This window comes from Anomaloglossus baeobatrachus, chromosome 1 (genome assembly GCF_048569485.1).
Source record: "Anomaloglossus baeobatrachus isolate aAnoBae1 chromosome 1, aAnoBae1.hap1, whole genome shotgun sequence".
Taxonomy (NCBI): Eukaryota; Metazoa; Chordata; class Amphibia; order Anura; family Aromobatidae; genus Anomaloglossus; species Anomaloglossus baeobatrachus.
In genome coordinates, this window is record NC_134353.1 from 226,202,059 (window position 1) to 226,223,399 (window position 21,341).

A 21,341-nucleotide genomic window follows, 5' to 3' on the forward strand; every position below is an offset into this window, starting at 1 on the left:
AGTAAAGTTTAGTGCTGAGGGCGTCCTGCCCGGCGGTGTGCGGTGCCGGCCATGTGTGGGCAGCCTGTGGCCGGAGCTGTCTGGGGACACACCGGACTGCACACAGAAGAGGAGTGCTGACCGCTGCCCTCTGCTCCACACTGTGTGATCCTATGAGCGCTGCCCTCACCTCTCCTCCCTGGGGGCTGTGCACTGACCTGGTGTCATCCATGCTGGCTCTGCACCCCGCTCCTCCTGATCCCTTATAACAGCCCCACCTGGAGGAAGCCCCCCACACAGGGGACAGTCCGGGGGCTCTACAAACTTCTCTTCCAAAATAGTGTGCGCGGGGACTGGCATGGGGATTTCGCAGCCCCCGCTGCCTCTAACAGCGGCAGCAGCCTGTGCCATCAGCAATGCCCTGGGCAGCAGCATCGCTGGCATTGGGAGTCACAGTGGTGGCAGTACCCCTCCCAGCGCTGCTGCCCCCAATGCTCCGAACAATAGCAGCATTCCTAAGCACAGCACCGTGGTGGAGCGGCTCCGCCAGAGGATAGAGGGCTGCAGGAGGCACCATGTCAGCTGCGAGAGCAGGTACCAGCAAGCCCAGGCTGAGCAACTGGAAATGGAGAGAAGGGACACGGTGAATCTGTACCAGAGGAGCCTGGAGCAAAGAGCCAAGAAGTCCGGCAGCAGCCAGGGGGCAGCGCCAGCGTCTACTGGGGGCAGCAAGCAGCCGGCCCACCATCACCACCACCACCACCATCCTCAGCAGGGCAAGCAGGATGCAGAGGCGGCCGGCGGCGCCCAGGAGCACAGGAACCACACTCTCATCATGGTAAGGGGGAGCTCGTGGGCACCGCTGCTGGAGCCTGTGCCTGGCATCAGGGGGAGGGGGTTTACCCCGTGTGTTTTCTGTTTTCAGAGCGGGGTTAGGGGTGGAGCCAGCAGCAATGGGCACAGCCGGAAAGTTTTCAGCACTTGGGAAGTTGCTGCAGCCAGGCTGCTGGCATGTGTGGTACATGTGGGGCATGGAGGTGGCAGCCCTTGATGTTTGGCTGCCGTGCAGGTATTGGCAGCTTGTGTCGTGATCCCCAGTGTTATCTCATAAGTGGCTTAGCCCCCTGAGTGCACAGTGATCATGTAACAAAGGACAATCCCAGTCAGGCATGGTGGGGGCTGTGCCCTGCCTCACATTAACCCCTGCAGCCATCACTGGGGAATACACTGGCCTGGGAGGTATGCATTAACCCATGCGCTGCCAGATGGCATTTATTGCACACTTCATATCTATGTATTTCTGGATCCAGACAATGCATGGTGCTAAATCGCAATCCTACATCATATGCATGTAGCACACTGTCCCACCATTACTTTTCCATACATAGCATGGAGTTTTGTCAGTGAGATGCTATTACATGGGACCTGTGTGAGTTACTCTATAGTATAGGCAGGAATCAGGCGCTGAGTGTCCTGCTCCAGCCTGTGGTCATTGTGATCTAGATTTACTATATTATGTCATGTAACTATGTGACCTTGAAACCCAAGAATGGCCAATATACCCGATACATTGTAGGGTTAGCGGAGAACATGGAGAATGCAAAGTGCCAAGTAACATAGTCAGTCTAGGGGGATTGTGGCCATGTAATATGTGTATATGCTGCACATACACAGGCTGTCTGCTCCCAATCCATGGAAAAGCATTGTCTGAGGCGTGATAAATGTAGACAACTGGATTTTTGTGGTTAAATAGTCATGAGGCTGGGGGTGGGGTGTACAAGTGTAAAGTGTAATCAGGACACTGTCAGAGTGGAGCTGCTCACTTGTGAGTGTCTGTGTTGTGGGGGAGGGGTATGTGCACAGTAGTGGCTATTTTCCTCCCTCCCTCCTCCTTTTCCTCCTCCTCCCTCTTCTTTCCTCTGACTCTGATGCTGTTAGACTGGTTAGATATCTTACAGGAAGCAACCCCCCTCCCTTTATTTAGCTTCTCCTGCATTAAGGCAGAATCTGCCCTGTTCTTCCCTCCCATAATGTTGTAAAGAGAGAAGATCATGTCTCCTCAATACTCCCAGAGAGAGCGGAGGGCACCATTTAATTCCCATGACACCTATGTTGTGTGGAGCGCGCTTACAGATTGTATGATACATGTGATAGGAGAGGCTGTTTTGTGTAATCTGTAATATAAAGCTACATAATATTTATAATGAGACCCCAGGACTGTACGATAAACTGCGGTGGTTGTGGTTAGAAGTTCCATCTGCGCCCCATTCTCCATAAAGCCAAATTCTACTCTGAGGTCTGGTCCACAGAGCCATACCTGGGGACTGTGTTCTGATCTGTATTTCTTTATCCAAACCCACCATGGGTCCAAGGTGACGGAAGAAGAGCAATGTATTGTTTTGGACGAAACCACAGCCACATAAATAAAAATCTAAAAATGTAATAATACCCTTTCCCGTGTCACAGGGATCCAGGAAACTGAGATTTGGGTTTGTTGGCAAGGGACCTCACACTTGGCCATTGGTCATATTGTTATAGGTTATAGTCAGGCAAAAGAAAATCATAGGTGACCACCATATGCCCTTATGTCAGCATTTGGTGAGTAGGATACTGGGCTTCCACTCATCGACATTTATAGGATTTGTCCACTAACAACTGCGGTTTCTTTTTTGGACACATTTCTATGTAGTCATTGAACACAAACCCAATGATATCTCTGAACGTAAGAAAATGGCAATGGAGTATGAACTCCGTGCCGGACGGACAGTAGATCCTAACATGACATTGATAAGTGCTGTATAATTGTATACAGACACATTTGTTGTAGATGTAAACATTTTTGTTTATCTTGGGATAGTGTGACATTGTATAGTTGTTACAGCAGATCTGCTCATACATGTGTTGTTTCTTGCCTATAATAATGTTTTGTTTTCTATATTTATATATATCACCAAACATACAGAAAACATCCAAGCAGAAAAAAGCTCCAGAAATCTGGCATGTACAACTGTCCATGCGAGCTTTAATTATTATGGAGAAGAGTGAAGGGTTAACTGATCTTGTTGCACAGACCGCAGCCGCACAACCACAGCGGTGATATACGCACTCATAGTTACTGGAACGCTTCCACCACTGCTGTGGCTTCCAAGCCTTTGTGTCAGTTATCCTCTTGTCTGTTTTTCAGTTTTTGGATGAAGAACACAAGGGGAGGAGCGGTGTGTGCTCGATCAGACACATGCTTTTATTTTTCTTCTTCATTTAAACAGGAAACTGACAAGCTCCCTGAAACTGAGGAGATCACAAACCTTAACCAGCGGGGTTTAATAATAGCACTGCTTGTTGCTGTTCTAGGTTTTTATCCAGGTCAAAAACATTAGACAAAGCAATGGATAGAAAAGAGCCAAGAGAACCCTTCATATTGTCTATCATATCCTTGCTCGTGTGTCTTGGTTGAAGTCAGTTTATCCTCTTAGGCTCCGTTCACTTCGCGTTAGTCAATATGTTGTAGGTCTGAGTTGTCTTCTAATATATACTTTTGACATACATCGTCCATTAGAGACACTGCAAAAAAAAAGTATACTATATAGAAAAGAGTATGACAACTATAACAACCTAATGAAGACCACAAGGACCCTTTTTGTGTGGGGTTAAATAGTTGGTGCCTGGGACCAATCTAGTGGGTTATAAAGAGGCTGTATGTTAGTGTTCTTCAATAGGATTAGTGACAGGAAGTCCAGAAAACTGTCTACACCCATGACCACAACTTAATCTCATGTTTCCAGTTCTAAGAGCTTCTAAAATCATTTATTTGTGTAAACACAGAACTTACATACTTAAAGGGGTTATCCAGACTTTCATAGTTGTTGTCCTAGGCTTAGGATAGGCCCATAATATCAATTCAGCGGTGGTCCAATTCTAGAAAACCCCGCTGAGCAAAAAAAAAATTGATTGCGAGCTCAACATCTCTTAACTATTTACAGCATGCAGGCTTCTTTCATACTTTTCTACAAAACATATATAGCTGCACTCTAAAATGCTAACAATGAATAAGGGAACTCTGGTATTGCAAAACTGCTATAGGAATATTTGATAAAAAATGCATTGGCCAATACATAAGTTAAATATCTTTTCTTTTTCAAATATTCCTATAGCAGTAATGCAATACCAGAGTTCCCTTATTCATTGTTAGCATTTTAGAGTGCAGCTGTATGTGTTTTGTTGTTATATTGTGTTTTCAGCTAGCACCTGTTCACTCACCTTGGATCTGCGGGTCAGTCTTTTTGATATATTCATACTTTTCAAAGCAATGATGTAATTTGTTGGACCTCTACTGTTCTAATATTGATGGTCTATCCTAACAAGAACTGTTATTTCATGAGGAATACTTGTACCTACGGTACTAAAACATGAGAGCTGGAAGGTCTTTTTGAAGCATAAACAGCTGATTTTGACAAGAGAAAGACATGACCTAATAAGGCTAAATTCACAGTCTGTAAATGGACCACAATGCCCAGACTGACTGCAGGTCTGACTGAAAAAATGCCCCATATACATTAGGCTAGGTTCACACTTCCGTAAAATTGTATCAGTCACAATCCGCTGCTCTGGTAAACAACGGAATCCGTTTGGCAGATTCCGTTGTTCCCATAGACTTGTATGAGCAGCGGATTGTGACTGATGATGCTGCGTTGCATCCTCCGCCCGACTGATCAGGAAGGAAGGGGCGGAAGGAATTCAGCTTGTAACGTTTTTTGAGCAGCGCAATCCATAGGATTTCGCTGTGCATGCTCTCTCTGGTTCCCTGCACACGTAACCAGGATACACATCGGGTTACCAAGCAATGCGCTTTGCTAGTTACCCGATATTTACCCTGGCTACGTGTGCAGGGAGCCCGACACTTCCCCGCTCGGCTCCGCCCCCTCCCGCACTTCCGCATGTATACACATACACACACACTCACCTGTCCCCCAGCCATGCAGACCGCGGGCACTGACGTCCTCAGCGCCACGGCCCCACTCGGCTCCACCCAACTCGCGCTCCGCCCCCCGCACACAACGGAGTCCGACAATGAATTCTGTTCTTTGTCATCCGTTGTACAACGCATCAATCACATGCATCAAGCAACGCATGTGACTGATGCAAAACAACAGAAATGTGACCCTAGCCTTAGGTCAAGATGTTCAGTGGGTCCAGGCATTGTGGTCCAGTTACAGACCTATGCAATACAAAACAAGACAAGGCACATCCAATAATCAAATCTATAGAACTGTAATAAAGTTTGTTTTAATCTATATATAATTATACTATATAGACGAAAACACCAAAATTAAAATCCATGTCTGACCTGATTTGGCCAGGAACCTGCATCCAAATACCGCAGGGCAGTCAAAAAAGGACCATGTGAGAGGTGAGGTCTCCATGACTGCTCTGCGCTGTTTGGTAGATATTTACACTGCAGGATATTTTCGTTATTTCAGCTCATGGAGGCTTTTACTTAGTTACTTGTTACTTGTTTTTTATCTAGGTTCGCTCTGTGTGCTTGGCTACATTAGAGTATAGGGCTACTTCAGCAGCTCTTATTGTGGGGTGCCATGTTGGGGGAGCCTGATCATAACAGGCAAGGTCAGACATAATAAATGCCCAAAACTCCAAGGAGATGTACAGTACATTGATCACCCAGATAATGAGAGATTCATGCAATAATAAATTAATAAAAATTAAATTTTCATTGAAATATATAAAATGTATTAAAAAACAGGGAAAATCTTCTGAGAGGAGATGAATAATCGTCCTGAGAACCACAGGAGATGGCAAGTAATGTGCATAAGAACTATGGCAAGGAAGAAAGAAATTATTACAGCATGTATCAATAGTATAGGATAAATATCTGCTCCAAAGATGAATTCACTTATAGGGAACCTGTCCCGGTCCAATATGCACCTAGGACCACGAGCAGTTCTGGGTTTATATTGCTAAATCCCTGCCTAACCGTCCTTGTATACACTAGCATGGATAAAGGGATCTTTAGAAAAAGTATTTGTAAAGATTTTTTATTGTATGCTAATGAGGCCAGGGCACTAGTCCCTTGGGCGTTAGGTCCCTTGGGTGGTCGTCACCATTAGCATGTTAGTACGCCCCTGTGGGCCCCTGTGGGTGTGCTTACATGCTAATGAATGACCGGCGTCAGAGGATGATCTCACTCACCTTCGGCTCAGTGCGTGTGACCCCGGAGTTTGGGTTATGTGCACTACTTCAGTTTGAAGCTAGGACGCGTACACCCGGCTTCATAGTGCGCATTACCCAAACTTCGGCGTCATGCGCACTGAGCTGAAATCCAGCGTCGGGCAGCGATGGCAGCGGAGAGGTGAGTGAAATCATCCTGTGACGCTGCACATTTCATTAGCATGTTAGCATGCCCACAGGGGAGTACTAACATTCTAATGAGGCCGACTAGACAGGGAACTAACGCCCAAGGGACTAGTCCCCCGTGCTCACTAGCATATGATAAAATACTTTTTGTAAAGATCTCTTTATCTATGCTAGTGTATACAGGGACGGTCAGGCAGGGATTAGCAATATGCACCCAGAACTGCTCGTGGCTCTGGGTGCATATTGGACCTGACAGGTTCCCTTTAAGCAACCAGAGGGGTAAAAAAAAAACGCCATATGGTGCACACAGGAGAAATACACAGTGTATAATGAAATATGGGGTCACAGGCAGAGCATTGCCTCCTCTCCATGCATTTATCATTAAGTGAGTGTCATGCTCCTTTTTGAATTTTGTGGACAGAACAAGTGGAACCTTGGATTAAGAGTAACTTGGTTTGGGAGAGTTTTGCAAGACTAGAAAAGATTTTTAAACAACGAGCAAGATTTCACAATATGAGCATCACATGAGCCCTCCGCACCCCTCTCACCCCTTTACAGTATTGTACCTCCCTCTCTGCACAGTACTAGTAGTATTACCACATCTAGCACATGCGCATAAGCCATCACTCGCGGTCTTTTCCTCACTTCCAGGTTCCGGCCTTTGCGTGTTCACCGCGTTCCATACTTAATACGCTGCTACTAAAGGTTAACTTTCTGTACATCTGTGATACATGTGGGACAGGCACGGGCTGTATATACAGGTCTCTCAGGCTGTAGTGTATATTGTATTACTGTAATAATTTTATATGAATATAGTAAATATTTTTGGGTTGTGGAACGAATGATTTGCATTTCAATTATTTCCTATGGGAAAATTTGCTTTTGATATACTAGTGATTCGAATTACGAGCACATTCCCTGAACCAATTATGCTCCTAATCCAAGGTTCCACTGTATATTGATTTAGGGTCAGACATGAGTGGTAGTATACACTTTTGTGCATTTTAAAGGTCCAGTCACACTTAAGGCCCAGTCACACACAACGACTTACCAGCGATCCCGAAAATGATGCGACCTGATAGGGATCGCAGGTAAGTCGCTGGGAGGTCGCAGGTGAGAGGTCACACAGTCAGATCTTACCAGTGATGCAGGAACAATACAGGTCACAGTAGTGACCTGTATAACGATCTCAGCAGTCACTGTGACCCTGTCACACAGTGTCAAACACAGGGATGTGTCCTGCCCAGCAGGACGTCGCCTTTGAAGAAAATGACCTGGACCATTCAGCAACGACTAGTGATCTCACAGCAGGGGCATGATCGCTGGTAGGTGTCACACATAACAAGATCGCTAACGGGATCGCTACTGCATCACCAAAACGGTGACTCAGCTGCGATCTCACTAGCGATCTCGTTATGTGTGACAGTACCTTAAACAACTTACCAGCGATCCCAACAACGATAGGGATCGCTGGTAAGTTGCTAGGAGGTTCCTGGTGAGATGTCACACTGCGACGCTCCAGCGATCCCACCAGCAACCTGACCTGGCAGGGATCGCTGGAGCGTCGCTACACGAGTTGCTGGTGAGCTCACCAGCAACCAGTGACCAGCCCCCAGCGCCGCGTGGAAGATGCTGCGCTTGGTAACTAAGGTAAATATCGGGTAACCAACCCGATATTTACCTTGGTTACCAGCTCACGCAGCTACATGTGCAGAGAGCAGGGAGCAGCGCACAATGCTTAGCGCTGGCTCCCTGCTCTCCTAGTTACAGCACACATCGGGATAATTACCCGATGTGTGCTGCAGCTAAATGTGCAGGGAGCAGCGCACAATGCTTAGCGCAGGCTCCCTGCTCTCCTAGCTACAGCACACATCAGGTTAATTAACCCGATGTGTCCTGCAGCTACATGTGTACAGAGCAGGAGCCGGCGCTGACAGTGAGAGCGGCGGAGGCTGGTAACAAAGGTAAATATCGGGTAACCAAGGACAGGGCTTCTTGGTTACCCGATGTTTACTGTGGTTACCAGCCTCCGCAGATGCCGGCTGCCTGCACATTAGTTGTTGCTGTCTCGCTGTCACACACAGCGATGTGTGCTTCACAGCGGGACAGCAACAACTAAAAAATGGCCCAGGACATTCAGCAACAACCAACGACCTCACAGCAGAAACCAGGTTGTTGCTGGATGTCACACACAGCGACATCACTAGCAACATCGCTGCTACGTCACAAAAGTTATTCGTTAGCAGCGGCGTTGCTAGCGATGTTGCTTAGTGTGATGGGGCCTTAAGGCTATGTGCGCACGTTGCGTACTGTCAGTGCAGAAATTTCTGCAGCGATTTAAGCAGCACACGTGCACTTCAAATCACTGCAGAAAGAGTCCGTAATGAAAAAAAAAAAAAAAAAAAAGCCGATTCCATGCACTCTGCCTGCAGCACCTCCCATAGACAGAGCGGGGGCTGCAGGCAAAGCGCAGGAAAGAAGTGACATGTCACTTCTTAGAACGCGCACTTCGGGCAGCAGCCGAAGCGCTGCGCTCTAATACGCCACGTGCGCACGGCTCCTGCATAATCTCCATAGATTGTGCTGGGGACGCAGGACGCATGCAGTTACGCTGCGCTACAAAGTGCAGCGTAATTGCATGTAATTACGCAATGTGCGCACATAGCCTAATTGTTATTGTTTATTACTGTTCTATACATTTAATTTGATTAGTAGATGTGCCTTGTTTGTTCAGAGTATCAGTTTTGTATTACATTGCTCAATTTTCCTTAGGCCTCCGTCTCATGTCCGTGTTTCTGGTATGTGCGGCATCAGTATTTTCACGGATACCACACTTTGCCATTATAACCTATGGTGATCTGCACATGTCTGTGTTTCCGGTATGTGCGGCATCTGTCTTTTTTTATGGATACCATGCGTACCCATTATAAGCTATGGTGATCTTCACATGTCCGTGCTTCCGGTATGTGCGGCATCTGTCTTTTTCCAGATACCACACGTACCCATTATAACCTATGGTGATCTTTACATGTCTGTGTTTTTATACTGACCATGTATCTGTATGAACCATTTTTTCCATACAACACGGGTAACAAGGGCCAATACAAGTTTATGGGTCCTTGGAAAACACATACAGTACATGGATGGCATCTGTGTGCTGTACGTGTTTAACACTGAAAGTAGAGGAGAAGCTTTGTAATATCTTTCATTCTTCAGACATACCGGTAAACAGATGACACATTGATGGCACACTAATGGAGAACACTGACACCGCTTTTCACATACATGTTTTATACGCACGTGTGAGTGGAGCCTTACACTGTTTATAGGGGCACTCTAGCTTTATGGTTTGTGGTGCCTGCTTTGACATTCTTAGATAGTCCATATACAGACCATGAAACGTGGATGTCTAAATTCAGCCTTATATAAGTAAGGATTCAGCATTAGAACCAAGTTTATCTTGAGTTGTGATATGCTCTATATAGAAAATATTGTTGTATATGGATTATGTAGTCATATGTTGGCTAAATGTCTTCTATACAGTGCTACATATTGTAATGAAGAATGAGACAGAACTTATTGATATAAAACATGGTAATTAAGTTCCAACCTAGAAACCAACTATTTGGATCTGGTTGATTAGACCAAGATATTTAACTGTTAAGGTACCGTCACACTAAGAGATGGTCCAGCGATCCCACCAGCAACCTGACCTGGCAGGGATCGCTGGAGCGTCGCTACACGGGTTGCTGGTGAGCTGTCAAACAGGCAGATCTCACCAGTGACCAGCCAGCAGCGACGCGTGGAAGTGATGCTGCACTTGGTAACTAAGGTAAATATCTGGGTAACCAACCCGATATTTACCTTGGTTACCAGCGCACACCGCTTAGTGCTGGCTCCCTGCACTCCTAGCCAGAGTACACATTGGGTTAATTACCCGATGTGTAGTCTGGCTATGTGTGCAGGGAGCAGGGAGCCGGCACTGGCAGCGTGAGAGCGGCGGACACTGGTAACGAAGGTAAATATCGGGTAACCAAGGAAAGGGCTTCTTGGTTACCCGATATTTACATTGGTTACCAGCGTCCGCAGAAGCCGGCTCACTGCACATTCAGTTGTTGCTCTCTCGCTGTCACACACAGCGATGTGCGCTTCACAGCGGAAGAGCAACAACTAAAAATGGTCCAGGACATTCAGCAACAACCAACGACTTCACAGCAGGGGCCGGGTTGTTGCTGGATGTCACACACAGCAACATCGCTAGCAAGTTGTGCCTCAGCAGCGATGTTGCTAGCGATGTTGCTTAGTGAGACGTGGCCTTTAGGGCAGGTGAGAAGGTAAAAGAAATAACCACAAATTGTGGACATGACTGGCTTGTGAGCAGCTCCGTGCACTTGACCACGATGTGAACAGGTACAGGAGCTGCCTGCCATTAAATTCATTGCTCTGGTCTTTAAAACAGATAAAACATCACTCGAGCGTTTGTCTGGTTTTTTTACCACTGGAATGGCGCTTTAAATCAAAGCCCCCTGCCCCAAATCATATATACTCATCCTCCGACGTCTTCACCTTTTTTTGGCGTCACTCAAGCCGGTGTCATTACCTTGTGACCATAACTTCTGACTGCCTAGAAGTAACTTCAAAAGCTTTCAAAGCAAGTCTATTAGAGTGTCGTCAATTCCTTAAATGTAAAATTGAAAGAGGGAGTAAATTTCGGTTGTAAGAAACCCCAAATAGAAACAGACCACGCCTAGAAGGACTCATTGGCACCAAAAATGGCAGTCATAAGACGTTATTCCAATTTTGATTGTGCCAGCTTATCCCCTGATGAGTCTATGATGAAACGCGTCTGGAAGGAGTGTCTGTGAGCAGTTATCATAGAATAGGAGCATAGTGGTACTGTGTGGATTTGTAATTTCCTTCCCACTCTGGGCACCTTTCCATGACATTTCCAGGACACAGATGGACGACATGAAACAACATGGTGTGATTGCTCCATTAATTGTGTCCTTCTGTGCCCAAAAAGTTTGATTTTGGTTTCATCTGATCAGAGCACCGTCTTCCACATGTTTGGTGTGTCTCCCAGGTGGCTTGTGGCACACTTTAAACAACATTTTTTATGGATATCTTTGAGTAATGGCTTTCTTCTTGCCACTCTTCCATAAAGGCCAGATTTGTGCAGTGTATGACTGATTGTTGTCCTATGGACAGACTCTCCCACCTCAGCTGTAGATCTCTGCAGTTCATCCAGAGTGATCATGGACCTCTTGGCTGCATCTCTGATCAGTCTTCTCCTTGTTTGAGATGAAATTTTTGAGAGACGGCCGGGTCTTGGTAGATTTGCAGTGGTATGATACTCCTTCCATTTCAATATGATCACTTGCACTGTGCTCCTTGGGATGTTTAAAGTTGTGGAAATCTTTTTGTAACCAAATCCGGCTTTAAACCTCTCCACAACAGTATCACGGACCTGCCTGTTGTGTTCCTTGGTCTTCATGATGCTCTCTGTGCTTTAAACAGAACACTGAGACTATCACAGAGCAGGTGCATTTATACAGAGACTTGATTACACACAGGTGGCTTATATTTATCATCATCAGTCATTTAGGACAACATTGGATCATTCAGAGATCCTCAATGAACTTGTGGAGTGAGTATGCTGCACTGAAAGTAAAGGGGACGAATAATATTGCACGCCTCACTTTTCAGTATTTTATTTTTTACAAAAATTTAAAATAAGCAATAAATATCATTCACCTTCACAATTGTGTCCCACTTGCTGTTGATTCTTCACCATAAAATTTAAATTTTTTTATCTTTATGTTTGAAGCCTGAAATGTGGGAAAAGGTTGAAAAATTGAAGGGGGCCGAATACTTTTGCAAGGCACTGTATATACCCTTTTTGGCTGTCCTAAAAAAAGGGAACATTGACATTCACAAGTTTATTTAAGTGAATCATGGAGCCTTTCAACTAAATAACATTGGGGTATAACAGTGGGAAAGAGTTAAAACACTAATTAAAGGGAAACTGTCACCAGGTTTTTGCCACCTAATCTGAGTGCAGCGTAACGTAGAGACAAAGACCCTGATTCCGTCGATGTGTCACTTACTGAGCTGCTTGGTGTAGTTTTGATAAAATCACTGTTTAGTCAGCAGTAGATTATCAGTAGAGGACTACTTGGCATGCTGTGAGATAGTCCAGCATATTCATGAGCTCTGTATAACTGCTAGATCTGCAGCAGAGAAAACATTGATTTTATGAAAATGGCAGCAAACAGCTCAGTAAGTGACACATCGCTGGAATCAGAGTATCTGTCTCTACATTATGCTGCTCTCAGATGGGTTAGCAAAAATTTGTTGACAGATTCCCTTTTAGGCTACTTTCACACATCCGGTTTGAGCAGTGCGGCTCAATCCGGCTGTGAAACCTATGCAACGGATGCGGCGAAAACACCACATCCTTTGCATAAGTTTTTACATGCGGCCGGTCCGTTTTTTTCGGTTGCGGCACGCTACTGAGCATGCGCAGTGGAAGAAACCGCATGCAGCGGCCGGATGCGTTTTTTTCCGCATCGCGCCGCATCCGGCGTCCATAGGCATGCATTGAAAATGCGCCGCAGCGGCCGGATGCGGCGCGATGCGGTTTTTTTTTGCCGGACAAAAAAAAGACACGTTGCCTCCGGCCGCCGCTTTGATACATTTTGCCGCATCCGGAAAAAACCGGATGCAACGCAAAGCCATCAGGTATAATCCGGTAACAATGCAAATCTATGGGGATAAAACGGATGCGGTACCGGATCCGTTTTACCCGTTTTTTTCTGCATTGTACCTGATGGGAAAAAACTGATGTGTGAAAATAGCCTTAGGCACTTCCTACATCTTTGCTGGAAATGTTACATCCCACCCCAACCGTGCCCACTTTGGTGTAGTTGGTTGTGCCTGGCATAAAACCACCAAATGTTGCACATTTTGTGCTTAAGGCTGCTTTCACACTACTTTTTTTAACATGCGTCATGAACGTTTTTTTAACGCAAAAACTGATCCAGTGCAAATGCGTTTTCATTTCAATGCATTTGCAATGGACTCGCGTCAGCATGCGTTCACATGCGTTTGTGTGCGTTATAGTGAGGATCCAGCGACTTGCAGTTTTTTAACTTTTTTTTCAAAAACGCGTTTGTAGCGTTTTTGAGCTGCGTCCAAATACTGTTTTTCACTGGATCCTGACTATACTGCACGGAAACGCATGTGAACGCTGGCATGCTGATAGACAGGATCCTGCTTGCTCTACTGAGCATGCCCAGAAACCAGCCTGGCGTGATCAGTCCCTCTCTCTCTCTCTAACCCCTCTCTCTCCTCTCTCTCTCCCCCGCCTAAGAGCGGCAGATGCTCGTAACCAAGGTAAATATCGGGTAACCAAGCAAAGCGATTCGCTTAGTTACCCGACGTTTACCTTGGTTACGTGTGCAGGGAGCAGGCAGCCCGTCTCCTAGCAGCTGCGGACGCTCCTAACCAAGGTAAATATCGGGTAACCAAGCAAAGCACTTCACTTAGTTACCCGATGTTTACCTTGGTTACCAGCGTCCGCAGCTGTCAGATGCCGGCTCCCAGTCTATCAAGTTCAGTTCCCCTCACTCCCAATCACATGACTTCAATGCCCGCTCATAAACTGCAAGTGACAGGATCCTGCAAAATAACACATGCGTTTGCATGCGTTTTTCTTTGTAAAAACAGGATCCACTTTTACAGCAAAAAAACGTTCATGACGCATGCTAAAAAAACAAAAGTGTGAAAGCAGCCTTATAAACTCTGCAAAAGATTTTACAATGATTAAAGGTGTTTTATGTCAGACTTATGTATAGACACTGCTATAAATCAGGCTCTGAATTTACACAGGTAAAATGGTTAAAAACACCTATGAAAACGCACAAAGCACAAAAAGTAATACAAATAAATCTGGCCTAAACAAATGCTGATAGTGCTGCAGCAGAAAGAGCACATTGTCTGGATGCATGCTTATTGCTCGCACACTGTTGTGTTTGTTCTTCTTTTTACACTTTTCATATAAAATTTGACAAGTTTTAGCAAAGTAACAATGTAATGTTTGCAGAACCCACACGCAGCCTCTGAAGACGTGAGCTGATTTTATAGTATTTCCTTTAGCATTCCTTGCAGTAAATATTTTAATGGGCTGTATAATCACAACGCTTTCATGATATGTGCAGCCAGGACCACATATACAGCCAAGACGTCTACGCAGGGATCGCTCAATTCCTCCATCACTTAAGTAAATATGTAACTGTTCTTGTGGAATATTGCTTTGGACAGCAGCAGAGAACGTCTCCTCCAGCTGTTTTTTCCTTGTGTCAGCTGCCGTTTTATGCCAGAACAGTTGCTTAGCTCGAGTATTCTTGGAAGGAAGCACTTGTGGAAGGCTGTATCATTATTTGCAGATCACAAGAAAGTGGATGCACACAGCATTTGATAGTGTGTCTGGTTTTGCATTGCCACAGTGCATGTTCTTTTGATTTTGAGCGCTGTGGGTTTCTCCTTTACTTGTGTCCTATTCATTGTAGTGACATGATCTCGTCTGTGGCGCACACACACCGTCAGGCACGCTTCCCTGTTACTGTTATTGCTGGCGAGACAAATTCATATAGATTTCAGGAGGCTGTGATCGTCCTGGTCATGGAGGCTGCAGCGGGGGAAAAGTAATGAATGACGCCTATTCAAATTAATTGGAGCCCATGTAATATCTGGCTGTGCTAGCAAGTAAGTTACTCTTTCCTCATCTCCATTGTGGCATAAAGAATGAGAGAATCAAGTAAATATTGCACCTTAGGCTACTTTCACACTTGCGTTCAGCGCATTCCGTCACTATGGAGAATAGCGCAGTCCGTTAACGGACCGCGCTATTCTCCATAGAGTTGTATGGACGACGCACTGTAACGCAAGTGTCTGCGTTGCATCCGCTGGACGACGCAGCGGCGTTATTTTGACGCTGCGTCTAGCGGATTGAACGCAGCATGTAACGTTTTTTGGAGCGTTAAAATAGCGCACCATGACGGATTCCGTTGGAATCCGCCACGGTGTCTAATGATTGTCTATGGTGGCAGTTTCCACCGCTATGCGCTAAGCGGCGGAATCCACTGACGGATTTTGTCACGTTCTACTGCACATGCTCAGCATGTCCAGCAGAACGATCGAAATCGTTTAAAATCACTCCTGGTCTCTGTCCCCCCTCTCCCTCCTCTCTCCCCTCCTCTCTCATACTCACCGATCACGGGCGCGACGCTGCACAGCTGTCACACTGCTCCGGCGGCTTTTCCTCTTTTGAAAAAGCCGGCCGCCCATTATTCAGTCTCGTATTCCCTGCTTTCCCCACCCACCGGCGCCTATGATTGGTTGCAGCCAGACCCGCCCCCACGCTGACTGACAGCTGTCTCACTGCAACCAATCACAGCCGCCGGTGGGCGTGTCTATATCGTGCAGTACAATAAATAAATAATTAAAAAAAACGGCGTGCGGTCCCCCCCAATTTTAATACCAGCCAGATAAAGCCATACGGCTGAAGGCTGGTATTCTCAGGATAGGGAGCCCCACATTATGGGGAGCCCCCCAGCCTAACAATATCAGCCAGCAGCCGCCCAGAATAGTCGCATCCATTAGATGCGACAGTTCTGGGACTGTACCCGGCTCTTCCCAATTTGCCCTGGTGTGTTGGCAAATCGGGGTAATAAGGAGTTAATGGCAGCCCATAGCTGCCACTAAATCCTAGATTAATCATGTCAGGCGTCTGCCCGAGATACCCTCCATGATTAATCTGTAAGTTAAAGAAAATAAACACACACACACGAAAAAATCCTTTATTTGGAATAAAAGACAAAAAAAACACCCTCTTTTACCACTTTATTAAAATTCCCAAATACCCCTCCAGGTCCGACGTAATCCAGAGGTCCCGCAACACATCCAGCTCTGCTACATGAAGCTGACAGGAGTGGCAGTAGAACACCGCCGCTCCTGTGAGCTCCACGCAGCAACTGAAGTGAATGGCGCTGTCAGCGGGACGTCTCTGAGGTAATGCCGGTGTGTGTGTGCTGTGATGATGGGTGCGGTAGTGTCGGGATGTGTGCAGGAATGATGAGGGCTGTAGTGTCGGGCTGTGTGCGGTGATGTCGGGCTGTGTGCGGTGATGTCGGGCTGTGTGCGGGGATGTCGGGCTGTGTGCGGTGATGTCGGGCTGTGTGCGGTGATGTCGGGCTGTGTGCGGTGATGTCGGGCTGTGTGCGGTGATGTCGGGCTGTGTGCGGGGATGTCGGGCTGTGTGCGGTGATGTCGGGCTGTGTGCGGTGATGTCGGGCTGTGTGCGGGGATGTCGGGCTGTGTGCGGTGATGTCGGGCTGTGTGCGGTGATGTCGGGCTGTGTGCGGGGATGTCGGGCTGTGTGCGGGGATGTCGGGCTGTGTGCGGGGATGTCGGGCTGTGTGCGGGGATGTCGGGCTGTGTGCGGGGATGTCGGGCTGTGTGCGGGGATGTCGGGCTGTGTGCGGGGATGTCGGGCTGTGTGCGGGGATGTCGGGCTGTGTGCGGGGATGTCGGGCTGTGTGCGGGGATGTCGGGCTGTGTGCGGGGATGTCGGGCTGTGTGCGGGGATGTCGGGCTGTGTGCGGGGATGTCGGGCTGTGTGCGGGGATGATGGGTGCTCTCTCTCTCGGCCCAAAGAAAACTTAACGCAATGCGTTATTTCACTGGAATCCGTGGCCTGTATTATCACACTTTTTGCAAGGCATCCGTCACATGCGTTACACAACGCAATGTGACGGATGCCGTTCAACACAAGTGTGAAACTAGCCTTAAAGCACCACTCCAGGGAGGGAGGGAGTGGGGTTCAGCACTGGAGTGGCGCTTTAAACGTAAGTCCCCTGCTCATCGTCTTATATTCACCTGCCACTGTCTTCTATGCTTTTTCGGCGCTTTCCGGTCCATATTGTGGCTATAACTTCTGACTGGTAGGAAGTCACAAGTTACATCACAAGCTCTCAGCGCAAGTCTATGAGAGCCAGAACGAGCTTCCCATAGACTTGTATTAAGTTGTCACCTTCAGCATCCTCCATGAAATACTGGAGCTGCTGGCAGGTCACAAATCGCCGGAGACAGACTACATGGATGCTGGAAAAAGATGAAGATGGCTTCAGGTGAGTATAATTCAGGTGGTAGGGAATTTATATTTAAAGTGCCACTAAAGTGGGGCTTTGAGTCAGTCCATTTAAGTTTATACATTTCCCATCATTGAGTCACAGTACGCAACATTTAATTTAAGATAATAATATTCTCATTTTAAATACTGTATTAAGTATGGTTGTTTTGTGCAAAGACTGTGCACACACAATTAGGAATTCGACATCCTAAAGGCCGCTTTACACGCTATGATTTAGCTGACGATCTCAGTAGTGATGTGACACGCCCAGATCGTTGTTACAATTTGCCGAGATCGCACATAGGTCGTTTAGTAGAGGTCACACGTACACATCTCACAAGCGACGCCAAATCGTTCAGCGATATATTGTTTGACCGAGGCAGTCGTGTGGATGTTGTTCGTCGTTGGCAGGGTGTCAAACGTACCAATATGTCTGCTGCGTTCCAAACGACGAACAATATTTTGAAAATGAACGACGTGTCAACGATCAACAATTTTCAACCTATTTGCGATCGTTCAGAGTTGCACGTAGGTGTCACACGCAACGACGTCGCTAACGATGCTGGATGTGCGTCACGGAAACCGTGACCCCACCGACATATCGTCAGATAAATCGAAGCGTGTAACGGGGCCTTTAAAGGGAACCAGCCACCAGGTTTGGGCCCTATAAATTAGAGACCGTGCCATAATGCCGATGCTGATTAAAATGATACTTATAATTGAAAAATCTGAGGCTTGATTGCAGAATAATCCTTGTTCATACCTTCAGAAATGCGGAAAAATCTGCAGCAAATACTGACCATGTGCACATACCCATACACTAACATGATTGTCAGGCTATCTTTATACGGGCTAATGGTAATGTAGCATGACACCACTTGAGACCGTGTAGCAAGAATTGCGGCACCAGGTGTATAATACATGCAGTTTTGCCTTGTTACTTTTTCTCCTCAAAGTATTTGTGATAGGAAATGTTTCTAGGACCGCTTCTGTAGAAAGCCACATCATGCCCTAAAGAGGTTCTAGCAGCATTGTATGAAGGTGATTTTTATACAATCCTCCTCACCACAATGTAACATCTGTTTGTATCAATCCACATTGCATTGGCCAAAATGTATCAAACATGTGTGTACCCTTCAACTTATTACGGCGTATCTGCACTGAGCGGTTACTGTAATTTAGAATTGACAGTTTAAAGGGTGATTTCCAAAATGGTTATCCTCATAAGTAACTGATCGCTGACATAAACTATAACTTCAGGTATTACTTATTGATTTCTTGATCCTCAAACCTTTCCTGAACAATCTTTGCAATATGGAAGAAGCATCATCCTTGTGACAGAGGCCACCACCATTAGGCAATCCCATTGACATGATGAAAATGAGTGTGGTAACCATTTGATAAGACCACACTCTCACTACTCCATAGTCTTTGACTGATGCTCAAGAGCCAGCTGTAGTTACTTTCTGCAGTTTTCAGGGGTCAGAACGGGGCTATGCTTGGTGGCTCCACAGGCCCATGAACAGAAGCCTGGGATGCACTGATTATACAGACAAGTTTCTATGATAGCCGGCATGAACTTTTCCGCCAATTCTGTGATGAATTTGTTTTTAATGGAAATTGATCATTAAGATTAACCCTTAGCGCTCGCTCATACTGACGTACAATATGGAGGAGTGCAATGCCACAAAAACACTCGGACCAATGTTAGGCCTCTTTCACACGTACGTGCCTCCGGTACGTGTTTGGCAGTTTTCTCACATACCGGAGACACGTACACACGTAGACCTATGTATTCCTATGGTTTTGGAAACACGTAAGTATTTTCGCAGGGAACGTGTGTCCATGTGTTTCTCACGGCAACATGTCCGTTTTCTCTCCGGCATCACGGGTGTCACACGGAACGCAAATGTGTCACACGTAATGCAAACGGACTACACGGATTTCTATGCTCATTGAATATTCACTTCACTGCGGCCGGAAGCAGCAGCGGGGAGTCGGCAGAACCGGAGACCGAAGATCAGCACCACGGACAGCGACGCCAGGGACAGGTGAGTAGAAAGTTCCCGTTCTCCGTGTGTTATCACGGATAACACATGGAGAATACATGTAGCCCATAAACACGGCTCACGGAGGGCAAAACGCACCTCTTACACGTCCGTGAAAAACGTGCGTGGTTTTTCACGAACGTGTGAAAGAGGCCTTAGGCTGGTTTCAGACTTCCGTGTTTTAGGTACGTGTGACATCCGTTTTTAACACGGATGTCACACATACCCATGTTATTCTATGATGTGCCTCACACGTCCGTGTTTGCACACGGAACGTGTGACCTTTCATGAGCCTGCACGCACACACGCAGGCATCTCCGGCAGCACGGATGTCACACGGACCGCACACTGATGTGATCCGTGTGACATCAATATAAAACATACCGGAGAAAATATGGGTCTTTTTAATAAAAAGATTTTCTATATTTACCTCTCTCCAGCGATGCTGCCTCCCACTCCTTATCGCCGCTCATTATACTCACTGAATATTCAGTGCCCTGTGGAGCTGGAAGCGGGGACAGCGCTGGGGACTTCAGTGCCGGGGACCGCATCACTGCGTGATTATACAACAGTGTGTGTGTGTGTGTGTGTTCAGTGTATACATGCATGTGCGCTATGTGTGTATGCACGCGGTGTATCCATGTGTGTCTGCTATGTGTATATACATATATGTGTATATGTGCTCAGTGTATACGTGTGTGTGTGTGTGATGAGAACCTAGAAGCCGGAACATTGCGAGGACAGCATCGGGGACTCATCACAGTTCCTCTGATGAAATTCTGAAGCTGTAGCGCGGGGGTCATCAGGATATCATCAGAGTTCAATCCAATGATTTCCTGGATGTCACTGTGCTTTGTGAATACTCACCTGTCACCGCGGTGATGTTCTCGGCAGTGCTGTCCCTGATGCTGTACCCGCGATGCTCTGGCTTCCTGAGTGCGGTGATTAATCGATAAATGTAGTGGGCGCCGGTCAGGAGCGGGAGGCAGCAGAGACTGAGAAAGCAGGTAAATATGGAAAATCCTTTTATTTTACAGACCCGTGTTTTCTCCGGTACCTGTCACATGCATGCAAACACGGATGTCACACGTGTGACCATAACCATGCATGTGACTGGTACCTGATTAAACACGGACGTCTGAAACCGGCCTTATGCCGGCGTCACATGGTACGATATATCGGACGATATGTCGGTGGGGTCACATCGTAAGTGACGCACATCCGGTATCGTTTGCATGTGACAGCTCCGAGCGACTGTGAACGAGCAAAAATACTCACCTTATCGTTGCTCGTTGACACGTCGCTCATTTTCAAAAAGTCGTTCCTTCTCTGCTCTATATTCTCTGCTCCGGTTGTTCATCGTTCCCGTGGCAGCACACGTCGCTCCATGTGACACCCTGGGAACGATGAACACAGCTTGCCTGCGTCCCGCCGGCAATGCGGAAGGAAGGAGGTGGGTGGGATGTTTACGTCCCGCTCATCTCCGCCCCTCCGCTTCTATTGACCGGCCGCTGTGTGACGTCTCTGTGACGCTGAACGTCCATCCCCCTTCAGGAAGTGGATGTTCGCCGTCTACAGCAACGTCGCTCAGCAGGTGAGTGTATGTGATGGGGGTTAACGACTTTATGCGCAACAGGCAACTAATTGCCGACGGGGGCGGGTACGATCGCTCGTGCGATCGCACGATAGATCGTACCGTGTGACGCCGGCCTTAAGGCCGCTTTACACGCTGCGACATCGCTAGCCGATGCCAG

At 46.8% G+C, this 21,341-nt stretch overlaps 1 protein-coding gene across 2 annotated transcripts in view; it reads left to right on the forward strand.

Moving 5' to 3' along the window:
- The first annotated feature begins 262 nt into the window (after positions 1–262).
- The window catches only part of MAML3 (mastermind like transcriptional coactivator 3), a 413,137-nt gene continuing 392,058 nt past the window's right edge, over positions 263–21,341 (forward strand). For both annotated transcript variants that reach the window (XM_075348467.1, XM_075348477.1), the window contains exon 1: positions 263–817. In XM_075348467.1, the coding sequence (XP_075204582.1) occupies positions 338–817 (480 nt within the window). In that variant the 5' untranslated portion in view covers positions 263–337. The remainder of the gene's footprint in view (positions 818–21,341) is intronic.